The sequence below is a fragment of the Vicugna pacos genome, chromosome 12, assembly GCF_048564905.1.
Source record: "Vicugna pacos chromosome 12, VicPac4, whole genome shotgun sequence".
In the NCBI taxonomy this organism is placed as follows: domain Eukaryota; kingdom Metazoa; phylum Chordata; class Mammalia; order Artiodactyla; family Camelidae; genus Vicugna; species Vicugna pacos.
Window position 1 is genome coordinate 9,986,968 of NC_132998.1, and position 25,682 is coordinate 10,012,649.

Genomic DNA, 25,682 nt, shown 5'->3' on the forward strand with positions numbered 1-25,682 from the left:
GTATGTGCATCCTCTCCACCCACTAGTGGAAGTACATACTTATTCTTTGCAGAGTCCTAGGAGAATTTAACCCCCAACCTTTTGGACCGAGGGAACAGCCAGATTGCTATAGCTTTGCAATGCTGGCTCAGCAGCTACAGAAAAAGGTGGGAGTGGGAAAACAGAAGAAAACATCTTCCCCTCCACTGGAATAAAGGCTTATATTCAAAATCCAAGCAGGGTCCTTGTCTTTTGAGAGATAAAAGGTGCAAAAATAACAGCAAGACAACAGGAATAAAAACCCACATGAATCACTGTGGCATCCAGTTTCTATTCACAAAGAAAAAAAGCTCCAGTCCATCTTTTAATTTTTTTGAAAAATTCCTGACATTACAGAACTAAACTGAAATGTATTAATATTCCACTCTTACATTTCCATGACAAACAAAAAAATTCATGAGCCAAAAAAAAAAAAAAAACAGGGAGAAGCTTATAAAACTAAATATGGATCTCAGCATTAACAGCTGAACAGAGAAAGGAATTAAAACGCTTTAATTAAAAAATCACGAGTGGATGATAAAGTGTGTAGAAACTGAAAATTTACAAACTATTTAAAACCTGGAATAGCTGACTGTTCAGAAACTACACAGATGGATCATGGGTGGTGGTGAACAGCAGAAAGGGATTATGGATGAATCTGCATTGTTCTAGCTGCTCCCCATGCCACCCGTCTCCGAGGAAAGCCTGTAACACACACAAAAAAAACTCAAAGTTAGTTTTCTGAGTCTCCAGCAGTACCCTCACCTCCAAAACTTGCCTGGTTCACAAAATGTGAAAGAGTACATCATCAGTGTTTCAGTATCAAGGGCGACACTTTAGACTTCTTGGATTAACCAGTACCATGGTCCCGTAACCCCCTACAATCCAAGCCTTCTGAGGCAGGTTACTTCAGAAACAAAGGAAATCGAGGACCTTGGTTATTAATTGTGGGTATTCCTCAAACTATGTTCTTTAGAATCTTTGTGGGAGATGTTAAGCACTGTCTGAAAATATGAGTCACACTAAAGCATCCTAGACGGTCACAATACACAGAAACATAATTTTTTTTCTTTTAACAGCTGAGCTTGTTTTAGTTCCTCCCAAGCTACTACCGATCAGTCCTGGGTTTTTCTATCAATGTGAAGACTACCACTATTAAGAGATTAGTTTTGAACACTAATGCACATTAAACAGGCAGCAATAAGTATAACAAATATGGGTCAAGAATTAGCCTCAACCTATAGTTTTTGGGCCTAGTGTTCAAGACTTAAATAAGTAGAAGTAAAAATAATTTGTTTTTAACAACTTTCTAGCTCACTCTAGACACTCCCAAATTTGTGGTCTTCTTAAGTCAAATTCTCCATCCAAATATATCCGGCTACAATGCCTTTCTGTTTCAAACAGAGGTCCCAGAATCCAATTTTGAGCTCAGAAGGAAACGTATTACGATGTTCAGCGTTCAGCCTGATTCACTACTAGGGGGCCAGCAAGACTTGGCTCCCATTTTCAATAGAACTAAATGCGTAAGACTCAAGTTTCAGTTCATAAATTTCATAAATATTTTAAATCTACTGCCATTTGTGTCAAGAGAGCATGAATGGTACTTCCCCATTTGTATCTCTTTCAGAATAATGCAAAGCCAAAAGGCGGCCAAAGAGGGCGGGTGGGGGCAGGGACCAGGAAATAGATAGATCCTTCAACTACAAACTGAATTTAGTTTAAGTCAGAAATGGTGTTTCAATCTCAGCATAAAGGGGAATAAACAATTCTTAAAGGGGGTAGATTCTTGCCAACCTCAAAATGGCATGATCTAGGGCAACAGAAAGAGGCCTTGATTTTAGTGAAAACTGTAAAAGTTCAAGAAAGGAGCTGCCGAAAATAGTTTAGATCTAGGGCCTCCTAAAATTATATTCATGCAAGAAAGTGGTGGCACTCTGGCACCAAAAAGAACTTGCAAAGAATAGTCAGGAATTTATACACAGCCTGAGCAGGAATTGGGGGAAGGGAGAGGGGCAAGGAGAAGGAAAAACTCAACCAGAAATATTACATTAAAGATGCTAGAAGGACCACATGGGGGAGCTGTAAGCTTTTAAAACATTGAACACCAAATACCTTTGGAGATGGTGATGGTAGTCAGCCCCTTAAAACAACTGATTTTCCTCCCTGCACTCAGGGAGTACTCATTAGGTGAAGAGACCTTCTAAAACCAAGAACTAGATAAAATAAAAACTAGGTTTCTGGGGGAGATGGTTATCACCAAGATATAGAAAGAACTTACTAAGAGCTGGACCAGATGGTAAAGGAGCAACTACCAACTAACAAGAGAAGCCCTATGTGGACAATGAACTCTACCCCTCTAGTCCTTCCGGCAGCCTTGGGACACGTAACACTATTCACTGTCTGGGACTGAGGGGACACAATACTATGAATTACTGTACTGAAAGGACTCATGAGTAATTAGCTGGGTTGTTTTTTTTTTTTAAAAAAACAATATAATCCAAAGGGGATGTGGGATAAAGTTATCAGTACAAAAAAAAAATCTTCACACTGATTCTCTAACCCCTCGGAAGGACGTTATACATTCATTACCCTGGCAGTAAGCATTCAGGCTGAATAGAGACTATCAGAGGCCTTCTGTCACTATACCTAGAGCATTCTTACTTTTACGTAGAGAGAACTATGATCTTAGGTTAAGAATGAAGCTTCAGGGAGATTAAGTACACTTGAGTAAAAGTAAAGCACAAGTTGTCCGTTCTAACTAGTCACTCATGTGATCTACAAATTAAAATCTCCCAGGGCCTCTGCTTTTTAAATATGATAAATAAGTGGATCAGTGACTTACAGCTCATCTTAGGTTCATTCCAAATCTAGGTCTTTAACCCTCCACTTATGACACGGTTGGTAGGGAGATTGAAGGCAAGGAACAGCAGAAGAGTAAAGGAACCGAGCTGAGTAATCAGGATTGGTTTAGCATGACTGGACAGAATCCTGTCAAATTCTGGGCAATGTCACAGGTTGGTTGTTCAAGATTTACCCAATGTCGCAGGAAGAGGGGTAATACTAGTTCAGAGGAATGCAGACAGAAGCTGGCAAACTTTATTAGACTTTCCCCAATTTGCCTCCCCATTCTGGGTAAAGAAATAATTTCTTTCCTTCACAGCATACAATCAACTAAGGTTCTCACTGTGGCAACTTTATTACAGCTAGAAACACAAATCTGGCCAAGAAGGTCAGCTGGGAACTTAACCATGAAATAATTAAAAAAAAAAAGTTAACGGAGAAACTTTTATTCATTAACATAGAGCCTAACACATTGGTATATTGCAAGGCAGAATAAAGCTACAAAAAGTAACATGAGAAAGAAGAGCAAGAACTGAGGCTCTAGATAAAGAATTCAACAAGTCAGACTGAAACAGGCACTCAGCTGAAACGGCCTAAACCTAAACACAGGTTACCAATGCCCCTGCCCCCACCCTGTTATCCCCCAAAATAGTAAAATGGAAACGGTCACAAGCTCACAATTGTTTGGTTCTCACCAATATTAACAAAGGAAAACAAAATAAACCAAGAAATATTTGAAGGGGTGCCCCAAATATGCAATCAGTAGGGGGAGAATCTCTGTTTCTCGCTTTTCAGTTTGTTAGTTACACATGGCACGGCAGAGGTGGTGGTGGTGGTAGCTGAAGCCCCGGTACCCTTAGCAGCAGACACAACATTTAGAGCCAGGAGAGGGATGGGTTTCATGCCAAGCAGACTGGAGACACAAGGGGCGGTCGGAAGAGGGTTGGGGAGGCTGGAGGGTGCGTCGGAGGTCCCCGCTGTGGCGAGCGAGGGGGTGGTGGTGGAGGAGGAAGAAGAAGAAGAAGGGGTGGAGGGTTGAGAGAGGTTGATGCTGAGGTGATCAGGGATCGTGACGGAGGCTGCCTGGGAGGAGGGTTTAGCGTTTTCTAAACTGTAACAGAGGAAAAAAGGAACAAAAAAAAAGGGTGGGTGGAAGGGAAGACCACAAAAGGGAAAAGTACAGGACAAAAACCGCTTCAGTTATCAGTAAGTGCCTCTCATTGCTAATTAGGAAGACCTAATACCAACTTCTGACAAGCTGTTTTTATTCTGTGTCCCACCCTCTAAAAAAAATGTGTATTTTGCCAAGTTCCATTCCACAATGCTTTTTAAAACTGCTATGATGAAGAAAAAGCTGACAGACTGAGAAAAGAAATCACACACTTCCACATATCTGATACACTGATCCAACCCAGAAGGCAGAATGATTTTAAGCAGAAAATGAAAGAGTACTCATCAATCTCCATACAACGAACAAACGTTTTACCCACCAACTACCTGTGAAGCTTTCGGATGCTAATCTACAAAATTTTTTAAATTGTTTTTCCTGTAATATTAAAATTTACTTCCATCTCCACAGCAAACCAACATATTAGGACGGAAAGGGACAAGAGACCAAAGTAGGTCACTAATTTCAAACTTCAAAGAATGTAGCATTTTCAAAGACTTAGAGCAGAACCACAGATAAGAACTAGAAAAGCCTCATTTCTGGTGAGGGGGAGGGGAGAAAGGGGCTTTTTTTTTTTTTTAAGACCATACTTCTCAAATAGACCTCACAAAGCCAGAAGAAACTCCAAGGACTACAGAAAAATCTCAGTTTAATAAAGTAAAAATACCACTTCTAAAATAAGCTCTAAGTAACAGTAACAACCTGTAGCTGCCAAATGCCTCCATGTATCTAAGCCACGAGACTAAGTAACTAAAGGTATTTGCTGAAGTCTGGACAACCTATCACACAAGAGTAACTCTTCAAAGGCAGGGAGGCTCCTCTTTTTTATTTGGCTCCTCCTAAGACTCCATCCTGTTTACCTAAATCCAGGGACAGTTGCAATCCATAAAAAAGGACTTGGATTGCCAGAATCAGCAGAAATGCCTAGAATCCATTACTGTAAACAGAGAAATCTCTCTTGCTTAGTATTCATAATAAAACCAGTTTGCTTTTTTGTTCAACGGGTCTAAGATGAGAAAGTAAAGACTAAGCCGTGTGCATGCTTAGTCCTTGCCTGGTGTTAAATGAAACTTTAAAAAGTTTTGACCCAAATCCATAGCTTGGACAGTTTCATTAAAAAGGATGATCCTGAAGAGTGACTAAATCAGGAAACGAAGGTGGACCAAGTTCCACTCCCTTACAACTTAGTCACTGTCCTGGTACAGGGGTCAGGAAAGCAAGTTACATGGAAACACTGACAATATTCAGGGCAAGTCTACCCAAGCAGAAGAAAACAGCTTGGTTTCCAGCTTCCAATACCTTACTTAACTACTTAACAACCCCCCACTCCAATTAGAAACAAGGGAACAAATCTTTGCAACCAGCCTCCATGCTAAGTTAGTAACTACCACTTCACTCTAAACATTAAGAAATGACGCGCTTGGTAGCTGAAGAAGAAAGCAGATCTAGATAAAGTCTTTTCTACATAAAGAGAAGAAAATACCTCAAGACATGCAAAGACTTAAGGCAAAGTCAGAATCACCATGGAAAATTGATCATTTCTTAACCAAGGAATAAAAGACCATGGAATAAATACATGGTCAGTGTAAGCATGCCAAAAAACAGACCTCATACAAAAATCCTTTCCCTTGCATATAAAACTTCTAGACCAAACAACAGAGACCAAATACTTGTGTGACAGAGATAAATGACAACTAGGCCAAAGTCTACATAAGGATAGTAATCCCCTTGGGAAATGGGTCACTAACACTGCTTTAAAATGTTAGTAAGCAATTAAGAACATAACTTAAGTATGTGTGCTAAGAAAGCAAGAAATATAAATGCCTTGTAGGATGGCCACTGGACTGTGAATAGTCCTGCTACAATCATGTGTACTAACAGTAGCTAGGTTTGCATAAGAGAAAACCTCAAGAAGTCATTACGAGATGAGATGAGACGAGATGGGGAAAAAAGAAAGAAAACACTAGGTATTTCCAATACCTGTGCCTCCCCTTTCCCACAAGCTCTGAACAATGGAACACATTTGCAATTTGAGAAAAATGGATGTTTTTGGAGTAAATGGTAATGACTGCCTCCAAGAAACTGTCTGGTGTCACATAACTTCATTATCCTTATTTCAATTAAGGGTGTTCTGGAGCCTAAATAAACCCAATCAGTGAAATAACAGTTTATATTAGACAGTGGATGGAAGACATGCTCCATCCTTTCCACTCCTAAAACCAATGAAAAGTCAAATGCAAACAATTCATTCCCCTTCCCCCAGCCCATGCAATCATTACAATCTGGTTACTTTTTCTGCTACACTAAGGAAGGATGAAGTAGGGCTACACTTTTTCTTCTGCCATCTCTACCCTTCCCAACTCCCACCCCACAAATAAATAATCCCACACTTAACATTACAGTGTAACTTTCCCCAACACATCAATAACACAAAAGGTAGGGAACTCTTACCTGACATTGATTAGATATTGAGCCAGGCTGATGCTGGCAGCAGATCCAGTGATGGTAACCTGCCTATCAGTAGATCCTTCCACTGGGTTCGCAATTTTGATCTGCGCCCCAGACATCTGACGGATCTCATTGATTTTGGCGCCTTGACGCCCGATTATGCAGCCAATCAACTTAAGGGAGAAAAACAACAAGGCATACCAAATTAAAAGCCTCAATGGCTAAATCCAAGAATTCTATCCCACCCCTCAGCCTTCTATAGCTTGGGTCCATAAACATGGCAATGGAAACTACTATAGGTATCCTACATACTCTACTCAAATACTCTAAAATTAAAAAATTAAGTTACAGATGGTATCGACTCTTGCTCTGTTCTTCTGCTAGATCAATACAAGTCAGAGCCAACTGAGCTGACAGACTCCTCGGAGCATCAAGCTCATTTCCTCAGAGTACTAACTCCAAAGACAAAGTGAAGTAGAGCAAAGATAAGTCTAATTTATCCCTATGGCTGGGATAAAGGTAAAAGTATCTTTCATTTTTGTCAACAAAGATGCCTAAATTCTTCCTGCCACTATTACTACTTTACTATACTGACAAGAATTCTGGCTAATTTCTAACGGTTTTGCCTTGGGGAAAAAAGTAAAACATTGAGAAACAGTTGCACTGCCCAATACTGTACACATTAATAACATAATTATTATAATAACACATGAAGTGTGGCCAGTGAGATTGAGAAATTAAGTTATTTTATTATTCTCAATTCAAGTAGCCACAAAAAATGTCGTTAGTGACTATCATGTTGAACAGCACAGATAGAACATCCAAGGACAAATGCATTAGAGGTTAAGTATTCAGATTCTATAAAAAGCAAAGGGAAATGGGAATTTCTATTTGAGACACAAAGGTTCTTTCTGGGTCAAGATATCTATCTTACAAAAGTTTTATCAATCTCTTACATCAGTTTTTACTCAGGATTTTATACTGTTTTAAAAATTTAACTTGATGCCTAAAAACCCTACTTTTTTTCCTCCTAGGCATTAGAAGTGGCATGATGCTGCTGAAAAAACTTCTATTTTTTAAAACCAATTCTCTTATTTTCACCCCATGCAACCCAATTAACTATACTTACATCGTTTGGAATGGTGAGTTCATGAGAAGTAGTCTGAGCAGATGCATCCAAACCTGCTAAAAGACAGAAGAGAGCAAAAAAAGTTCAATGCACAGCATATAAAACCCCACTGATTTGCACATTAACCTAACAGAAGGAAAACGAACTGGAAACCCAGCATTGGCTGTTGGGATTCATCACTAACTCTGAAGCCTCCAAGGAGGAAAGAGGGGGAGAGGGGTGTAGAAATAGTGCTGTAAAGGTTCCTCTTTACACAGAGAAGAGCTGATTTCATGCCATTTCCTGCAAAGCCCAGCCTATTAGGGTTTAAGGGGATGGAAGCAAGGAGCAAGGGAATGTGGTATCCTCAATCTTCAGGACCAAAATCTAACCAAGTCCTTCTGCACTCCTCCCCTTTTCTGCTTGAATTTCCTGATGATGTGTTCCAATTTTCTCTCACCTGATGCTATCACCAGCGCCAGTATCATGCCTGTTACTGGGTACCATGGACTTTTGGCACACATGCAGAGTTGCTTTAAATATACCTATATCAGATTAACACCCCCCCACCCCTACCCTAACCTACACTTGAAGGTCAGAGAGAATGAAATGGCAGTAAGGTGAGGGAAGTTAATTTCTCCAGATTTATTCTGTCTTTCGCTCAATTTGTTCTGGCTTTTACTGTTTTCCAAACAAAAAGAAAAAAATCCTATCAGCAAACACCCATATCCATCTATGACACCTGGACTAAACCAGGCCAGCTGGCTAAGTCTCAAGTCTAGTCCTTCTCTCTGCTGTGGCTGCTCAAACTCAACATTTTTAGAAGGAGGTAGGCCAGATCCATCAAGGGACCCTCAGGGGCACCAGGCCCCACCCCCTTTGTGCTCTCGGCTCCTTTCTGCCATGTGCATGTTTTGCTGGTATGTCATGGGCAGTGAAACAAGACTCCCACCAGTTTATTAATATAACAGTAGAATACTACAGATTTTTTTTTTAATCATTACCCCAATAGCCTTTCACCTCTGGAGAGCTGGATTCAATGCCTGTTAAGATACAAGTGAAAATGAGTTTGGTGGTCTCATCCTAACCCTATCGGACAAGTTATTCCTTATACAGAAAAAAAAAAAAAGCCCAAAAAACAAAACAAAACAAAACCAAAACCAAAAAACACTACACAATTTGGCACAAATGGATTGTTTCTACCCACGTCTGTGAATAACTGGTGGAGAGAAAGGGGGTGCCAATCAGATCAAAGGGGCAGCAGTGAGGATGGGTTGCAAGAAGTATCAGCCTACCCTTTGCCTGACAAGCATCCCCCGACCTCACCCCAAATCTTCCAGGGCCTTTTTTCTTTTAGAATAACTCTCCCCAAATGAAAACCAAGTTAACAAACACATTACCTCCTTCGGTTTAGCCATAGCAAACAGGCAAGTTTAAACCAGCAGGATGCTGGGTACTGAAGTTTGCTTTAAAAAGATGTCAAACTGAGACCTTGGGGCTGGCCTCTGTCTTGTACTACACCTTACAGAAATAAACACTGAGGTGTCCATACCACTGAATCCGGTGTTGCCATGCGTCATGGGAAAATGAGACTGTTGCATTGCCAACTGGTGCAGCTTGGTCAACTGCAGGGAGGAAACAGGAGAGAGGTTGGCATTAGAAACGAAACAGAGCCAGGGCTCAAGCACATTCAAATTTGAAAATGCAGAGCTCCTGATCCCCAAACTTGGCTACTACTCAAACTACAACAAAGGGCAAGGGATGGGGCTTGGACCACAATCCTCGGGATATGCAGAACATGAAGGTAAGGGTTAGAAACAGGGTATCAGTACAAAGAGAATGAATGCATTTGGGGTGTGTGGAAAGAAAAGCAGCAGCACCCGCCTGACAACCAACCCCTCGTGGGCTATTTAATGAAGGTGTTTGCAGCCATTGCAACAGTTGCCCCAGGGACAAGCACAGACAGGCTAGGTAAACAAACTGTGCAGTGGTGCTAAGGAAAACACACCATGCAGGGTTCTGTCAGTATCGGGAGGAGGAAAGGAGATGAGGAGAGACTGCAAGGAGGAGAGAGATTAAGACGAAACCAAACTGGGCTTAGCACTCCCTCCCCCGTGATTTCTACAGCTTTTTTCTTCATCTATATAAACTGCCCTGGCTATTGTAAAACCACCCCTCTTTAAGTCTCCTTCCCCTCCTGGGGCCTACCACTAACCAAGAGCCAAACTCAACTTCCCAAATCTAAAGCTCAGCACCTGAAAGGGTTAGTAAGGATAGAGGAAAAGTGCAGAAAGAAATGCCCTTGAAGTCTAAATACTGGCACATTTAAGTTCGAGTTTTTAGTGACAAGGAAGGTTTTACTGAGTTGAATCCCCAAATTTTCAGTTTACTACCCCTCCCTACATAAATAAGCACCCTTCCCACCCCTCCAGATGCTTTTTAAGTTGTCACCTCAGACTGAGGAGTGCACAAGGACAAACCCAACCTCCCACCACCCCCTACCATGGAAAGGACTCCATGCAGAGACGCACAGTCCACTGTCAATTTAAGCCATGCCCTGGGATAACACATGACAGTAATGTGGGACATCTCTCTTTTAGAGTAATCTGGAACATGGGAAAAATGAGAATCTAATAATCTGCCAAATTATAACTTCCAGGGATTAAATGTCAAAAACAAGGCGTTACTATGTTCTGATTAAAGATTACTTAAGGTTCAAAATATAGGGTTCTCCTTGTGAGGAAAACAATACTGTAAATGTTTAAAACCCAACTCACTTCTGCCTATGTGGAGAAAGGAGACAATTTTGAATGGGAAAGGGAGCTTTTCAAAACAAGAAGTGAAAACAAAACTTACATCTGGCTGTGGAATGGCATACTGTCCTTGAATGGTATAGGCCTACAAAAGGAGGAAAACAGTTCCTATTAAAAACCAATCACGGACAGCCACCCAGTGGGGGGAAAAAAGACAGATTTCAACTAGCCAGGAAGCCAGAGTTGAACTAGAGAATGGGGAGGCCAGGGATTGAGGCAGTAGATGGTATCTCAAATACAGTCAGACCCGAGTTGGCCTTCTTTTAAACCCTAAATATGATGGCTTATTCCGGGATGCCTATAAAGGGAGCCATGTTCCCTGCAATCAAAGACAAAATGACACATCTGTTTCTTAATGACAATGTGGGAAGTGGGATTAAACAACGCCTCGACTGACAAAGCCCCCTTCCTCCTCCCTGTGTCCAAGATAACCTAGGAGGAAAACAGTCTCTTCCCTCAACCACCCCCAAGCTCTTCTACCGATCGTGGTGACATGAATGATTTATATCTGCACAAACCTACATGGCATGTTTTGAAACACTTCCCTTTCCCTATCTTATTTTTCTCTATATCTGCCTATAGATCTTAAGTGCACTAGAAGCTAGCTGGGTCCCTAGCACTAGGGAGCTGACCACAGGAATACATATACAAAAGTGTTCTAAGTTCTGCCTTCTCCCACCTCCCCTCCATAAAAGGCACTTGCAGCTCCCACTACGCCCTCCTCCCCCCAACACCATAACCTCCCAAAAAGGGAGCTGGGTCTTCAGGGCAATGGGGTGGGGGGGCAAGGAGGAGCTGGAAGGGAGGGGAAGGAAGGAGCAACTGGTTAACAGGATGTGAAGCTTCTCACATCACAGTGTCCAGTACCCCCAAAAGTGCACCCAGGTGGGGGGTGGGAAGGTGAAAATGGGGTAGGAGGAGTAGGAAACAGGGAAGAGGGTTGAACAAAAAAAGAAAAAAAAAAAGAAAAAAAGAGTTGGTGTTACCATCTGGTGGGCTACGCGGCCTGTGTGAAATGAGGTGGGGGGGTCAGTCCAGGTCCCCGTGGACAGGTGGTGTCCACAGCACAAAAATCACCAGCGCCACTGGCCCCCCGTGTGTTGGCAGTCTCGGCTGAGGCGGAAGGATTGAGTGAGCCTTGGAGACTGAACATCCCCTCTCACCTCTAGAGGTGGTCCCTCCAGGTCAGGGTTGAGGCACATGGACGGGGTGGTGTGGGGAAAGCTCGCACTGTCGCTGCCTGTGCTGTACCTGTCCTGTGGATAAATAGAGGATTTCAGTCTCCAGGGCTGTCAATCCGGCACCTTGTCACCAGCATGAAATTCACACAAAAAAAGTTGTTTAATTTTTAATTTTCCTTTAAAAAGGAGCTCACAACACAATTTGAAACGAGCTGCAATCAGTGAATTTTAAAAAAAGTTACCTAGTGGCAGATTCACACTGCACAACTGGGCCATTTTCAGTAAGAATGAAGGGGTAAGGCAACAGAGCTGATGCCAGCTCCTGGTCAGTGTGGGATTCAATCAAACCCCTATAGAGCCCACTTTGTCACAAAGGAGCAAAAGACACAGGTCCATCTGTGGACACTGCATGAACTGGTCCATTTAAAAAGGCCCGTGGGAAAATAATCCATGACAGGGCCACTCATGGAAGAAGCTGCAAACTTTTACAGGGTGGTCAACTGAATAAAGGGGAGGAGGGAAGGAAAGCAAAGAGGTAAGAAGGGGGAGGTGGGAAGGGAAGGGAAGGAAAGGGAAATGAAGGAAGAATTGTAAACAGAGAGGACTGCTGCTCTGCAGCATGGGACTCTATATAAATCCCAAATGGGTTTGACAGGAGAGTAGGAACCTGTAGTTCCAGGGGAGAAGGGAAAACTTAAAGCTAAACCTCCTTGCTACGCTGACTCTGGGCCTCTGCTTACCCTGCCTGACTATCCAGACTGACTGGGAGCCCTTTCACCAAACCCGCCTGTACAAGGCTAGTGTCAAAAGCAAGGTACTAAACTGTCTCAAGGTTTAACACTGTGATATGATTAACTTCTTGTGAAAGCTTCCAGAACTGCACGACAAACTAAGTCCCCCAAAACTTGTTCAGTTTTGACTACTCAGTAGAATGTAAATGAGATGAACTTAAGTGCTTCCCCAGTTCAAATACAAGATGGAACTAATTGAATAACTGTGCTTGTTAACAGGTCAGCCCCATGAAAAGGCACTGTGAGCATTACTCTTAAGCTTAGGAAGCTACCAAAATGAAGGTCACTATTTCAACCCGAATCCCAATATTTTAAAAACTAACCTACCTACTCCTCATATACTAACCAAAAAGCATAAAACTACCATAGTGCTAATCAGTGCCCTTGTCCTAAAAATCTAACTTCAGAATAAACCATGTGCCAAGGATCCAGAATTTAGGTGAGTGAAGGAGGAGAGAGGCCAAGGGGGTGCTTTGGTGTTATTCTTAACACCAAAGGTCACAGCACCACAGCCCAACATGCTCTCCCCCTTCTATTAAGACACTGAACCCTTACCCCAGCTGATTTCAGTTATGCCATGTGGGTTCATACCAGTGTTTATGAGGTTAAGAGCCCAGGGACAACACACTGGAGTTTGGGAGTGAAGGGGAAGGAGTAGGGGAGGTGAGGTGGGGGGAAGGGGAAGTTTGTAGGACACTCAATTTTAGGATCCCCCAATTTGAGACCACCATCCAAGAATCTCCTTCAGAGGTCCAACTCTCTGCTACCTTTATTTAGACCTCTAAAGAACACCCCACACATAAAAAAGCATGGATGGGGTGAAGTAGGGAGAGAAGTAGTGACACCAAGGCAATTTAACCCTTTCTTCTAACCCAACCCATCTTAAATTACTAAATAAATTACCTCTTCCGAGTGTCTACAAAACTTCCATTGCCTGCTAAAAATTAAATAAGGTGGCATTCATAGCTTTCTCCAGTACAAAAAAAATAAATAAAACTAAAAGCAAGTCAAACTATGGCCAGAGTACAGGTTTCAGCAAGCATGCAGAGTGGCCTGGTGTGCTGCTAGCAAAGTCGACATTTCAAATATAATTCTTGTTCACCCTAGCCCACCAATAAAAATTTTCTTACCTGACCACCTGCAAAGATGACCGGAGAACTGGACGGCTTGGGCCGGTACGGGATGGTCACGCCCTTCGGGGGGGACTGGGAGAGAGTCAGAGGGGAAAAAAACAAAAAGAGATAAGGTTTCAAAGCTGCTTCAGCTGTGTGGCTTAAGCTCACACAGGTCAGTTAAATTAACAACTATTATTTCCATCCTCTCACCTACCACCATTGTCTCTGGCTAGATCTAATCTCAAGTCACCTGCAGTTATTTGCCTTCAAAGCAGTAAGATGGTCTGTGGACAAGACAGCTCATACGAATTCTCCCCTGTAGTAACGCAGGCATTACTTCCATGTGTTCAAATAAATCTAGTGAATGTGAAAAACCTCTATGTGTACATATGTACATTTTAGTTAGTAATTACGATCTTACATTTTGGCATGAACAGGAAATAAAGCCAAAATAGGAAATAAAATACCCAAATGTTGTTATCTAGGATAACACAAAACTATCCAAATAGTTCAAAGGCTCAATCAACATTTTTCTGAATTCTACTTGAAAATTCTACTTTACTTTCTCACCAATATGGGATCAACTCCATATGACAATTCTAAAAAGGTTTAATTAATCTTAAGTTTGCTATTCTTATTTTAGTTGAATAGCAGCTACCAAGACCTTGTTAAGTCATTCAGGATCATCATTATGGATACGTTTTTTTTCTATTTATCTACCATTTTGAATATAATCTGGCCTCAAAACACAGAAACTAATTTAAAGAATATATCAAAGTTGCATGTAGCCAAACTATTGTAATTTGAAAGGCAACTTAACTTAGTTTCTCAGGAACCCAGATAAATCCTTTGTCTAGTCAGTCCAAGTAATGAACCTTCCCCTACCAACGCTGCTAGAATTGCTGTAAACCAAATGATCACCACTGCTTCCCCGTTTCTACTTTTGTATGGACTATAAGAAAAGTCAAAGCTGGGGGAAGGAAAATATGAATTCAGGGAACTTCTTCCCCACCCCCACCGGAGGCTTCTAACAGCCTCACCTAATTCTAGTCTTACTAAATATAGATCAGTCTGTCTCCCTAAATCACCCTCCCCCCATTCTCAGCATGAGCCTGAGGGCTTACCTCCAACATGACCACGCAGATCTGTTTCACACACTCAATGATGGATTGCGGAATGCCAGCAATAGTGATGGCCCGCTCAGTTGAGTTGGGGAGCATATCCCCTGCCACCTGGACCTGAGCCCCTGTACTCTTTGGGGTAAAAAGAAATTCAAAAATCAAAGAATAGCTCATACTCTCCAGTATCTCCCAGCAGAAACTTTAGAATCTAAAGCTCAGTGACCATCTCTCTATCTTACCATTTTTATCCTCCCTTCTCATTCTTCCCTTAGTCCAGATAGGACTGTTTAATCACAGTTATAAATAAATTAGCCTCTGAAAGCTGAGAATAAGCCTGAATAATGGGCTAAATTTAACCTGCTCTCAAGAAAAAGGTCTTTCTAGACAGTTTCTCTCAGCAAATGACAGCTTTGTGGGCCATCAAACCAAATACCCACAAGTATCACCCACCTTTCACTCTTATTCAACAAATATTTATATTAAGCCCATTCTACCTGCCTGAAACCATTCCAGGTACCTGAAATTTATCAGTGAACAAAACCAAAATCCCTGTTCACATGGCACATAAAACAGGCTCCCAAAAACTCAAACCAAATTAGCTTTTCTTAGGAGCCATTCAAATTTCATTCCAACATCCAATTCAGTAATCCCTAGATATAATTGAAAACTTTCATAATTCAATGCAACTTTCACAATTTAAAAGGGAGAATTTACAACTACATCCCAATGTATCTTCCCATTTTCCCCTGCTGTTTAGGAATTAGGCCAAGAAAAATATTTGCTATTACTACATAGCAAATTATCTCTTTAGATATGAAAAAGATTTATGTAGCTTCATGGAAAAGTTGCCAGCAAGTCACATGCAATAGCTGAAAATTCTGGTTAACTTTTCCACAGTCTGATTTATTGTTGTTGTAACAGAAAAAATATATACAATTATCAAAATACAATCTTCTAGGACTGCTACTTTAATAAAAATCTTAATGTCAACACATGCTAACTTTTCCTAGACATATAAAGAGAAGAGAAAACCACATTTAGAATAATTTACACTTCAAAAAAAAAAACCAGCACAAAAATTACCAACCTCTCGTATTTCCTTGATCTTGCAACCACCTTTCCCAATGAGAGAGCCACACTGACTAGCAGGGACCACCAGCCTCAGGGTGACTGGGGGTCTACTGGCAGCTGTGCTATTGGTCATAGAGCTGCTGATGTCCTACAAAAAGAAACATGGGAAAAATAAAGTTTAGACAGATCCCTGGGAACCCATACTGTCATAAAAGAACCACTTACCTTTATAAAGGAACATATATTGTGTCACAATACGCCAAAGACAACAGTTCAAATATTGACCTCTTCTCCAAACCAACTATTTCTGAAAAGCTAAAAAGGACTAAAAACTACCTCAGATTTAGCCCTAAATATATCTTCCTTCACCCTGGGAGCATTATTCTTGGTAGGGAGAAACCAATTTGGGGGGGGAGGTTAAAGAGTTGATAGGGCAAAGTAAAATATTGAAGTCAAAATTAAAATATTAAGAGGAAGATGAAACAATGCAACCCAAATTCAAACAACCACTTTTTAATGATTAATTAGTGTACTTCTATTCATCCTTGTTTTAATTCCTTGTTAACATTACCGTTGTACAAATAATGAAACTGAGGCTGAACACCTGCCCCAATCACATCTAAAAAGCTGCAGATTTGAAACTATTGGCTCCAAAGCCCATAGCCTTTTCTGTAACAATATACTGCATTCAAAAATTCATGGCTTTAGAAACTAGTTCAATTTAACCTTCTGAAGATTAAGCGGTTTAAACATCACTTCCCAGCCTACGTAAGTAGAACTCTGTAGTGGGTACAACTCCTGAAACATAAACCCTTAAGTCAAGAAAGTGTTTCTTATTTGTAAGCGTATGAAAAGATTTTCTGAATGTTTAAGCTACAAACTGGATTAGCAAGGTCTTGCAGGTCAATAGATAACATTTCTGATCTTGGCAAGGGTAAGATTTCAGGCACCATTAGGCATCAAGCAGCAGCCCAGAAGATCTCTGCCTTTGGTGTCAATTGCACAGTTAACAGCATCACTGCAGAAGTGGGAGGAGGCTGACTGGACCTGGGGCAGTGGTTGCGCAGCATCCATTTTGGAAGAAAACCGTTTCTTCCAAAAATTTTCTGATATTGATATTCTGCTTCTGATAACTGATAAAACACATTCCCTTCCCTCCAAGTATAGCTCTAACACTATCAGACTGATTAAAAATATGTAACGATTAAAACTATTCAAGATTTTTGTTGCTAAAGGAAGAATAGTCAATGTACAATACTTTATTTCAGGCACACAATGGTGATTTGACGTTTAAACACATTACAAAATGATCATCACAGTAAGTCTAGTAATTGCTTATCAACATAAAAAGTTTTTCTGGTGAGGGCAGTATTAGGTTTATTTATTTTAGTGAGGTATTGGGGATTAAACCCAGGACCTCGTGCATGCTAACCAGGCACTCTACCACTGAGCTATGCCCTCCCCCATACAAAGTTATTACAGTATCACTGACTGTACTCCTCATGCTGTGTATTACCTCCCCATGATTTCTTACTGGGAAAATATGCAATGCTTCACAAATTTGTGTGTCATCCTTGCACGGGGGCCATGCTATTCTACCCTGTATTGTTCCAGTTTTAGCGTATGTGCTGCCAAAGAAAGCATTCAAAATACAGCTGACCCGTGAACATGGGGGTTAGGGGTGCCAACACTCTCTGCTCAGCTGAAAACCCAAGTGTAACTTATCCATAGCTCCACACCCATGGATTCAACTGACCTCTGACCCTGTAGTACTGTAGTATATATTTATCAGAAAAAAATCCAAGTATAATTGGACCCACGCAGTTCAAACTCATGTTGTTCAAGGGCCAACTATATTTGTTCTACAAATGGTCCAATTTGGGGGATGATGAATGGGAGCAAAGGATCCATTTACAGATTCTTATGATCTAGTCTGTCCTTGATTTTTAAAAGCCCTCAGAGAATCACTAAGTTATCTAGAAGCACTTAAAAATAAAGAATGAGGGAAGCGGAAACAACAAACCTCTTCCAGTTTGTCAATGATCATAGCAAAGGCTTTGAAGATGGCATTAGTGGGTCCAGCCAAAGTGATAATTCTCTCAGGACAATTCCCTTCTGAGATGTTGATACGTGCACCACTCTGGATAGAAAACAGAGCCAGAGGAGGTTAAATAGACAAAAAGATATATAAACACATAATACATAACTCCTCCTAAGAAAGATAGGCAAGGAGCTACCTACAAACATGATCCTGACACAAGGCAATGTTGGCATCATTTCAAATACTGCTCCATGTTTGTACTCAACAAACAGAAGCTGCTTTAAAGTCTTGAAGACTTACTAGAGCTACTTTCCCAGCATACTATTTGTCATTACAAATAACTAAGCCAGAAAAATACCAGTTTCTTCTATTAAGATCCTCCCCCAGCTTTAAAAAAATTCTTTTTCATTTCAGTTTCACTGAGATATGGTTGACATATAGCACTGTATACTTTTTGGGGGAGGATTAGGTTGTATTTATCTATCTATTTTAATAGAGGTACTGGGGATTGAACCCGGGACCTTGTGCTTGCTAGGCACACACTTAAACCACTAAACTATACTATACCCCCTCTCTCATTAAACAGAACTTTTACTTCTGTTTTAAAGGGTTTGAATTTCCCAAGTCAACAGTCCCTAACCACCTCCCACCCTCAACAACTCACCTCCTCGCGCATCTTCTTAACTGATTCTCCTTTCTGTAAGAGGAAAAATCAAGAGTGAGCTCCAACTGCTATTTCAACCCAGACTAACTAATTAGTAATTAGGGTTGAAGTAAACCTCTTACCTTTCCGATGATACTGCCAACTTCCTGCAATGGAGAAAACTAGTGTCAAGTAAGAGGAAACCTGAAGTGTTAATTATCACAAAAAGTAATTTTTCAATAGTTCAAAGCAATGAAAAAGCTAAGATTTATAGGGAAGGGGAATGGACAGGCTTACTCTTTTCTTTGCTCAAAATATGAGAGAAGCTAAAGAAGAATTCTGAAAATAATGGAGTCATTAAATGCTATCTATGTGTTTAATATAAATTGTTTTAAAATACCAAATGTATCACCCCATCTTAAAGTTACCCAAAATTGCTTAGACAGGGAAAATCTACCTATTACAAGCTTTAGCAACATCCATGAGAAAAATCTTTTCATCCAGGCATGAGACAGTCTTTGGCTCTAGCCTCTGGTTAAGCCTTTCCTGCTCATTGGAGCTTCCTAGTCAAGTCTGTCCATTTTTCCACCACGCTCTCATCTACTCTGCTAGAGAAGAGTGCTAAAGCCAGGCGCCCCACAGTGCTAATCTGATGAGCTCCAAGATGCATGCCCTCTCTTCCTGGCCCCTCCCCTAGCAGTTACTATGACCCAATTTCCCAAACTGGTGCATACCTTTCCATGCATAAGTAGCCGGATGGTGAGAGTGACATTTAATCCACCTTCAATCACACCGGTGTCCATGTCGAGCAGTGTTCTTGGGAGCTGGACTTTGAGTGGTCAAGTCTTTGGTCACTGGTGGGGGTAAAAGCCAAAAACTGAAATGCAAAGACGACCAAAATCACAATATGAAAACAATAGAAGAAATATTTCCCAAAGTTATTTAAACCATTATCAATGTTTTCTGATTCTCTTCCTTAAATGACAGCCTATCAGTTGGCAGGCTTGTATATACCCAGCACAAGTGCATTAACTGCTCAGGTTCTGTTACAAAGTATGGAAGGCGACTTTCCAGTCTGCTCATTAATGGTAGGGTTTCCGCTGACTCTCAAAATGAGAAAGATTCTTTCAATTGGCAATGGTTCTAAGGGAACATGCACCAGTTGTCCTTCAACAGAATCAACTTCAAAAGGATGCAGAAACACCTGGAAATCATGAAGCCAAACCTTAAACCAACCAACTACAGTAAGGGCAGTGACCTGCTTCCCTGTTGGGTAGCAGCTGAGGTTAAAAGCTAAAGACACATGTAAATTTTCTTACTGGCACAATTTCTAGGTAGAGAAATTAAGATGTCTCTCACATTGAAATTTTGAGTGTCAATAGATGTCACCAAATAATTTTTAAAAGATTTAAATCGACAACCTCACTGAAAAAGGCATCATCTGAAAAGCCTTTTATGCAGGCTGGGGTTCCATATTGCCCTTTGGGAAATGATCCAATACCTTAACTGCAGCTTGAGTCCTCTTCTCCCAACCCAAATGATAGTCACTCAAAATTTGAAAATTTTCCTTCCTTCTGTGTATTAACCTGATCCCAGTCACTCTTTATTCGAGTCTATTAAATCTTAAATTTTCTTCCAAATAAAACAATCAAAATAAAACATATTGCTAAAAATTAATTGGGTAGCTGCTTTAAGCAACAGCAGTAGGAGCCTTTCCTACTTAAGCCCTTTCCCCACCTAGCCTCTAAAACAACTGTTCCTAACATTTCTGCTTTAGAATAATTTATTACATGTAAAAACATTTTTGTATATACCTTAGCCTACAAAATCTCCTTGGAACCTAGAGATGTTAGTTTTAAAAACAACCTCCCCCAAGTTGTGAAATTTCTCCAGTGACATTTTTAGCATCCATCCCTTCAAAACTCAACATCAATGTTCTCTCTCCTACAGCCAGTTTTCCCCCTTCACAAAACCAGCCACCGTTTTAACTTTGCTCTGAAACAAAGCCCATATTCTAAATATTTAAAGTGTTTAAGTGCCTGCCAGACCATTCTGTATACAGCAAACTGCCCCAGGGCTGCTTCAAGTGTGTGATTATTTAAAAGAAGGGCTGTGTATCCCCAAAGCACCACATTCCTCCATTTTCAGAATATAATTAATTGATGGCAAAATCCCAGAATTCAACACTTTTCACTCATGGAAAAACAAATGCTGGGGGTGGGGAAGGAAGGGAGAGACAGAGTTCAGTCTGTTAAGGATGACTTTCTTTTTTTCAATAAGACATGGTAAAAATTTGGTAGTTTAATTCTTTACCCCGACTCACACGTAATAGGAAGCACTTTACAAATACCACAATAAAGCAAGTTCGAAAGGGCAAGAAAATTGAAAACCTATTTGAAGCCATTTCTTGAGGCAAGGCACAAAGGTGCAATTCCAACTGCAAATCATCCGAGAAATCCCTGTCGTATTTCTCTCCAGACTAGGTCAGTGTAAGAGTACCCAATCCCAGGAATCCAGCTGTTAATCCTGCAGTCAGTCCATTACCCCTTCTCCTATAAATAGCTCACTCTGGGTCTGTATCGGCAGGCGTTTTGTAATTTCAAAATTCGTTACCCCGAGAGAACGTCCCGAATAACTCGGTAACTGGGAGCCCGTCTACCCTTTCTTTAACTCAGCAGCCCCCCTCCCCTTGGTCACCCAAGCATTTTCCACTTAAAAAATGCACCCCCCCACCCCTCCACTGGAAAAGAGGGAAAAAAAAATAAACGGTTTGGTCGGGGGGGGGCGCTGCGATCCAGGGGGAGGGGCCGGACTAGTAGCGCCTCCTCGTGTGGCTGCGCCAGCGCCTGACCCCCGCGGGGAGCCGCGCTCACCCGCCCGGCCAGCAAGCGGCCATCGCCTCCCCCCACCCCCCTCCACCAACAAATCCACCGCCGCCCCCCCTACCGCGCGCGCGCCCTCCTTGACTCCTGCGCAGCCGCCACCGGGAAAAGGCGGGGGGAGGGGGGAGGCCTTGCGCGAGGCCTACTAGGCCTCGCCGGAGCCAGGGCCTCGCGTGAATGGCCGGCCAAGCAGAGTGAGAGGGTAGGCGCTCACGCGGGACTACGCGAGGCCGGGGCTCGTGACGAGGACCGGAGCCCGCTAAGAAAGATGGCAAGAGTAGAAATAAAGCTATAGCCGGAGGCGGAGTAAGAATTTTGAAGCTTACCTGCAGGCGCGAGGCGACTGAGGGGAAAAGGGGAGCGGGCGGGAAGGGGAAGGGCGGGAGGCCGGGGGCGGAACAATAGGGGCGGGCGGGAAGGCGAGGGGGGCCCCGCGGGCGGGCGGAGGAGGAAAGGGGGGGGTGGAGGAGGAGGAGGAAGGGGGAAAGAGACCCCGGGGCGGGTGGAGGGCGGCGGAGGGCGGGCGGGCGGGCGGAGGGCGGGCGGGCGGGAGAGGGCGCAGGCTGCGGCTGCTCCGGCTGCTGCCTCTGCTGGTCTGGGAGGGGGACGGGGCGGAGCGGCCCGCTTTCAACCCCGCGCACCCTCCGACCCCGGAAGCGCTAACCGCCCTGGGGGCCGGCGAGGCGACTGCGTCGTCCAAACCTTCCCCACGCAATGCGGACGGCCTCCCAACAGCCTAGAGCGGCTCCGTGGACAGCGTTGGCACCAGCGAGACAACAGCTGATAGCAGATGGCGAAGTCTATGATAGAGCGGCAGCGTGGAGGCCGAGACGAATCTAGTGGCCCCTAGCGGGCTGGTTGAAAAGTCCAGGCGTAAGTGCGGAGAGAGTTGGCAGTCGCCATGGATAAGGAGACAAGGGGAAAATAGGATGTGTGAGGAGAGAATGACAAGAGATAGGAAAAATCCAGTAGTCTATAGTGATACTCAAAAAGAGAAAAAAACTAATTTGCCACATTGAATAACTTTTACATCAACTTCTTACTCTGAAAATTGGCCATTAATAGGAAAGAATTAAGCATCTACCCTTTCTGTAGAACTGTAGTTCATCGGCAGTCGATAAGGGAAAACTTTTTTTGCGTTCCGTATAATGAATGTAGAGGAATGAAAGAGTTAGAAAATTGCCATTCATTCACCAACCCAAAATGAAATGATTCAAGCAAGTGTCATCATCAATCATCAAAACTTTAAGCAAAAGTTTGTTTGGGAACAGGATATTAACCTGGTGCCAAATATCACCACATAGATTATTTACAAATCCCATCGAAAAATAAATAAATAAATGAAAGATCTGGTAGTCGCCCACGTGATCGAACTTTGCATCACTAATGGTACAACTTTGACGTAGTCCTTGATGAGATGCAATAAGTACACAGCATCACCTATTAAGTATTCTTGTCAAGTGTGTGCTCTTGATCTAATCAGGCCTTTCAGAACTGATTTGCAATTTACAGGAAACTTTTAAGGGAGGAAGGAAAAAGTTAAACACACCAAGGAGATAATCAGCAAATTCAGAATCTGAGACATTCTACAAGACAACTAGCGTGTTCTCTTCAAAAATAAAATGTAATAGAAGAGAACGAGGGGGCTGAAAAAGAGGAGAAATTTAAAAGACAGTAACAATCAAATGTACTATCTGGATCTTGTTTGGATCTTGGTTTTAAAAAAAATAGCTATATAAGCATTTTGGGGAAAGCTGAGGAAACTCATACATGAACTGAATATTAACTAATATTAGGAAGTATTGTTAATTTTAAGTGTGATAATGGAATTGTGGTTATGTAGGAGAAATGCTGTTTTAAGAAGTACGTGATAAAATATTTAAGGGTGAAGGGTCATGATGTATAGAACAGACTTTCAAATGGTTCACATAGGTATATCAATAAAGCAGATTTGGTAAAATGTTAACAAGTGCTGAGTGTAGGTGTTAGGTTTATGGGTGATCATTGTACTGTTCTTAAAAAGTTAAAAAATAATTTTTAGAATAAAAATTGGAAAAAAATATGATATGGAATGGAACAAGATTAGCAAAATGTTGATCATTACTGAAGCTAGATTATGGAAATATAGGAATTCATTAAACTGCTTTCTCTACTCCTGAATATATTTGTAAATTTCCACATTAAACTTTTGTTTAAAAAATAAAGAAGAGTCCTGGAAGGGAGCAAGACAAAATAAGAAGAAGGATACCAAAAGAGACGGCTGATACAGGGTTATTATTGAACCTTCTTCAAGTTCTTGGGTTGTCAGTTCTGGCCTTAATATTAGTTAAGTTTTATTGGGCAACCCCAATTCAGTGGAAAGATGGCTTTCTAAAGTGGAAAATAAGGCTTGGGGACTCCACTGCCTTTCCTCCCACCCCCAAATGATGAGGCGGGCATTAGGAACATGACATAGAAATAAAAATAAGTCTATCGTTTGGCAAAGGCAAGAGGCAGAACAAATACTGAAAGAGAGGAAGAGAAGTAGGAAAACATTAGGCTACCTGGAAAAAAGCAAACCAAGGAGCAGGCTTACTGTGAGGCCTGGGCTGATGGACAGATTAACCTCAAGATTTCGTGGTCGGGTCATTTACACCCAGGGGCTCTGAGAGCTGTGGTGAAAGTGAGTGGTTATCCATGAAATCACCTCAATATGGGGGGCAAAACAAAGCTCAAATTAAAAGTTAATAAAATAACATCCTCTACTAACAACAACATGGCTTCTATTGGAGCTGGCCAAGAGTTGCAGCCAGCTTTGAAAGAGACGTACCCAATAGCAATACTTAATAATTTTATGAATCAATAAATTCTTCTCAGAAGGGGAATCAAACCAGTCAAGTGAGTGAACCTGCCTACGGCCACAAAACAACCTGAAGTAGGGAAATGATTCCAAAAAGACAGCAAACTGAAGACTCATCTCATGAGTTGAGGTCCCCAAAGCTAAAGTGTCAATTTGTATTTTAGATCTAATGGGTTTCCTATCCTATCCCATTTTTAATTAATTGGCTGGAAATCTTACTGTACTTAGTGTCTAGTGAGAAAACAATGCAGAATCCCAGATCCTCTCATGGACATAGGGTGGTGAAGACATAAGATAAAAACATTTGAGAACCACCATTTTTAGAGTCTTACACTGATGCACAAAACAGGGTGCACTAACCTAGTGTTCTCAGGGGCCAGCCAAATCATGTAACTGGCCTAAAGAAAGGCAATGGGGGGTTGAAAGGACGAAGACTGGGAAGTACAGGCTCTATCTATAAGGAATGACCACTAGTCAGGGGCCAGAACTTCTGTCTTCAGAAATGTGGGCCCACTATTGCTAGAGTTTCCAGCTTGAAACCTGAGCCTTTATTAAAAATGTCTGATATTTTACACAGAAATTGGTCCCTCAAAAAAAAAAAGTCCATAGCCAGATATAGCCAATTTTTCAACCTCAGGCAAAGATACATGTACCAAAATGTTCCCCACAGCAGTAAAGTGTACAGCAAGATTGGAAACATTCTAAAATTCCAGCAACAAAAGATTGGTTGAATAAACTGAATGCTGTTGAAACAGTTATCCATACATACATACATACACACACACACACACACACACACACACACACACGGAATCAACTCCAAGGTAGATAATTAAAGGAGAAAATGTGAGGTCCAAAAGAGGCCCTGTACTATGCTCTTATTTGATATAAAGGAAGGAACAATGTGAGATAGAAATAGAAGGGGGATTTAACAATGCAAAGAATAGCTCTGGAATTTTCCAAAAGAATTTGGTAGTCATGGTTGCCTTTGAGGAGGAAGCTAGAAATCTGAGAGAGGAGAACCTTACCTTTCACTGAGCTTCCTATTAAAAATGTTAGTTTTCCCCCAAATACATGTATTACTTTTAGCTTTCAAAGTCAATAGACATTTTCGAAAGAACAACAAAACAAGAAGGTGCTCTGCGTGTGGCTTAGAAAAACCAGGAAGGGGAAATGGGCCCTCCTTGGTTAAGATTGCGGAAGAAGGGGGTTGGTTAATTTTCTCTATCATTTCTTTGATTCTTTGTGTTTTCCCCCTGAAGACCCTTCTCATTGTCTCTCCTTATTTCTGGTTTGTCAACATCTATTTCTCTTCACCTTACAATTCCCCTGTGCCCACATCTTCCTTCTCCTCCTCAAAAAGGAAGAGCCGATGAGTAAATGAAGAGTGTCATTGGGGGGAAAAAAAAACATCAAAATGGCCCCCAAATCCAGGACACTGGAAGACAGGCCCTGGTTTTCAATTTCCTAATAAGATTAGAAGCTAGCTCTAAAACATATTTATTTTAAGCATTTATTTTATAGAACTATCCCCAGGGACAAGTCACAGATGCAATCCAGCCAACTAAAAACACTGCTTCCGTGTCCTTCCAGCCCCACACT

At 41.7% G+C, this 25,682-nt stretch overlaps 1 protein-coding gene and 1 non-coding gene across 16 annotated transcripts; both read right to left on the reverse strand.

Annotated features, from left to right (window-relative positions):
- Nucleotides 1-290: 290 nt before the first annotated feature.
- Nucleotides 291-21,836, reverse strand: PCBP2 (poly(rC) binding protein 2). Of its 15 annotated transcripts, none has more exons than XM_006203053.4 (15): nucleotides 21,568-21,692; nucleotides 19,094-19,236; nucleotides 18,503-18,526; nucleotides 18,381-18,413; nucleotides 17,699-17,815; nucleotides 15,692-15,823; nucleotides 14,608-14,736; nucleotides 13,499-13,573; nucleotides 11,560-11,652; nucleotides 10,440-10,481; nucleotides 9,136-9,208; nucleotides 8,588-8,626; nucleotides 7,605-7,657; nucleotides 6,479-6,648; nucleotides 291-723 (listed from the first exon to the last, which is right to left on the reverse strand). In XM_006203053.4, the coding sequence occupies exons 2-15, from the start codon at nucleotides 19,160-19,162 to the stop codon at nucleotides 687-689; spliced, it is 1,086 nt and encodes a 361-aa protein (XP_006203115.1). In that variant the 5' UTR covers nucleotides 19,163-19,236; nucleotides 21,568-21,692; the 3' UTR covers nucleotides 291-686. The 15 variants fall into 15 exon arrangements, with proteins under 15 accessions (XP_006203115.1, XP_006203114.1, XP_015093664.1 ...); XM_006203052.4 differs by having other exon boundaries at nucleotides 7,605-7,660; XM_015238178.3 differs by having other exon boundaries at nucleotides 13,499-13,585.
- LOC116282726 (U6 spliceosomal RNA) lies at nucleotides 17,213-17,319 on the reverse strand. Its single transcript, XR_004192308.2, has one exon. It is a non-coding gene; the product is annotated as a U6 spliceosomal RNA (small nuclear RNA).
- Nucleotides 21,837-25,682: the final 3,846 nt, after the last annotated feature.

Bases quoted from the DNA above. Each gene is read 5' to 3' on its own strand.
- PCBP2 (XM_015238177.3), bottom strand. From the start codon at position 19,162: ATGGACACCGGTGTGATTGAAGGTGGATTAAATGTCACTCTCACCATC. The intron at 18,527-19,093 runs GTATGCACCAGT...TCTCCATTGCAG, and splicing joins GGCTACTTATGCATGGAAAG to GAAGTTGGCAGTATCATCGG. The intron at 724-6,478 runs GTAAGAGTTCCC...TGTGTGTTACAG, and splicing joins CAATATCTAATCAATGTCAG to GCTTTCCTCGGAGACGGGTG.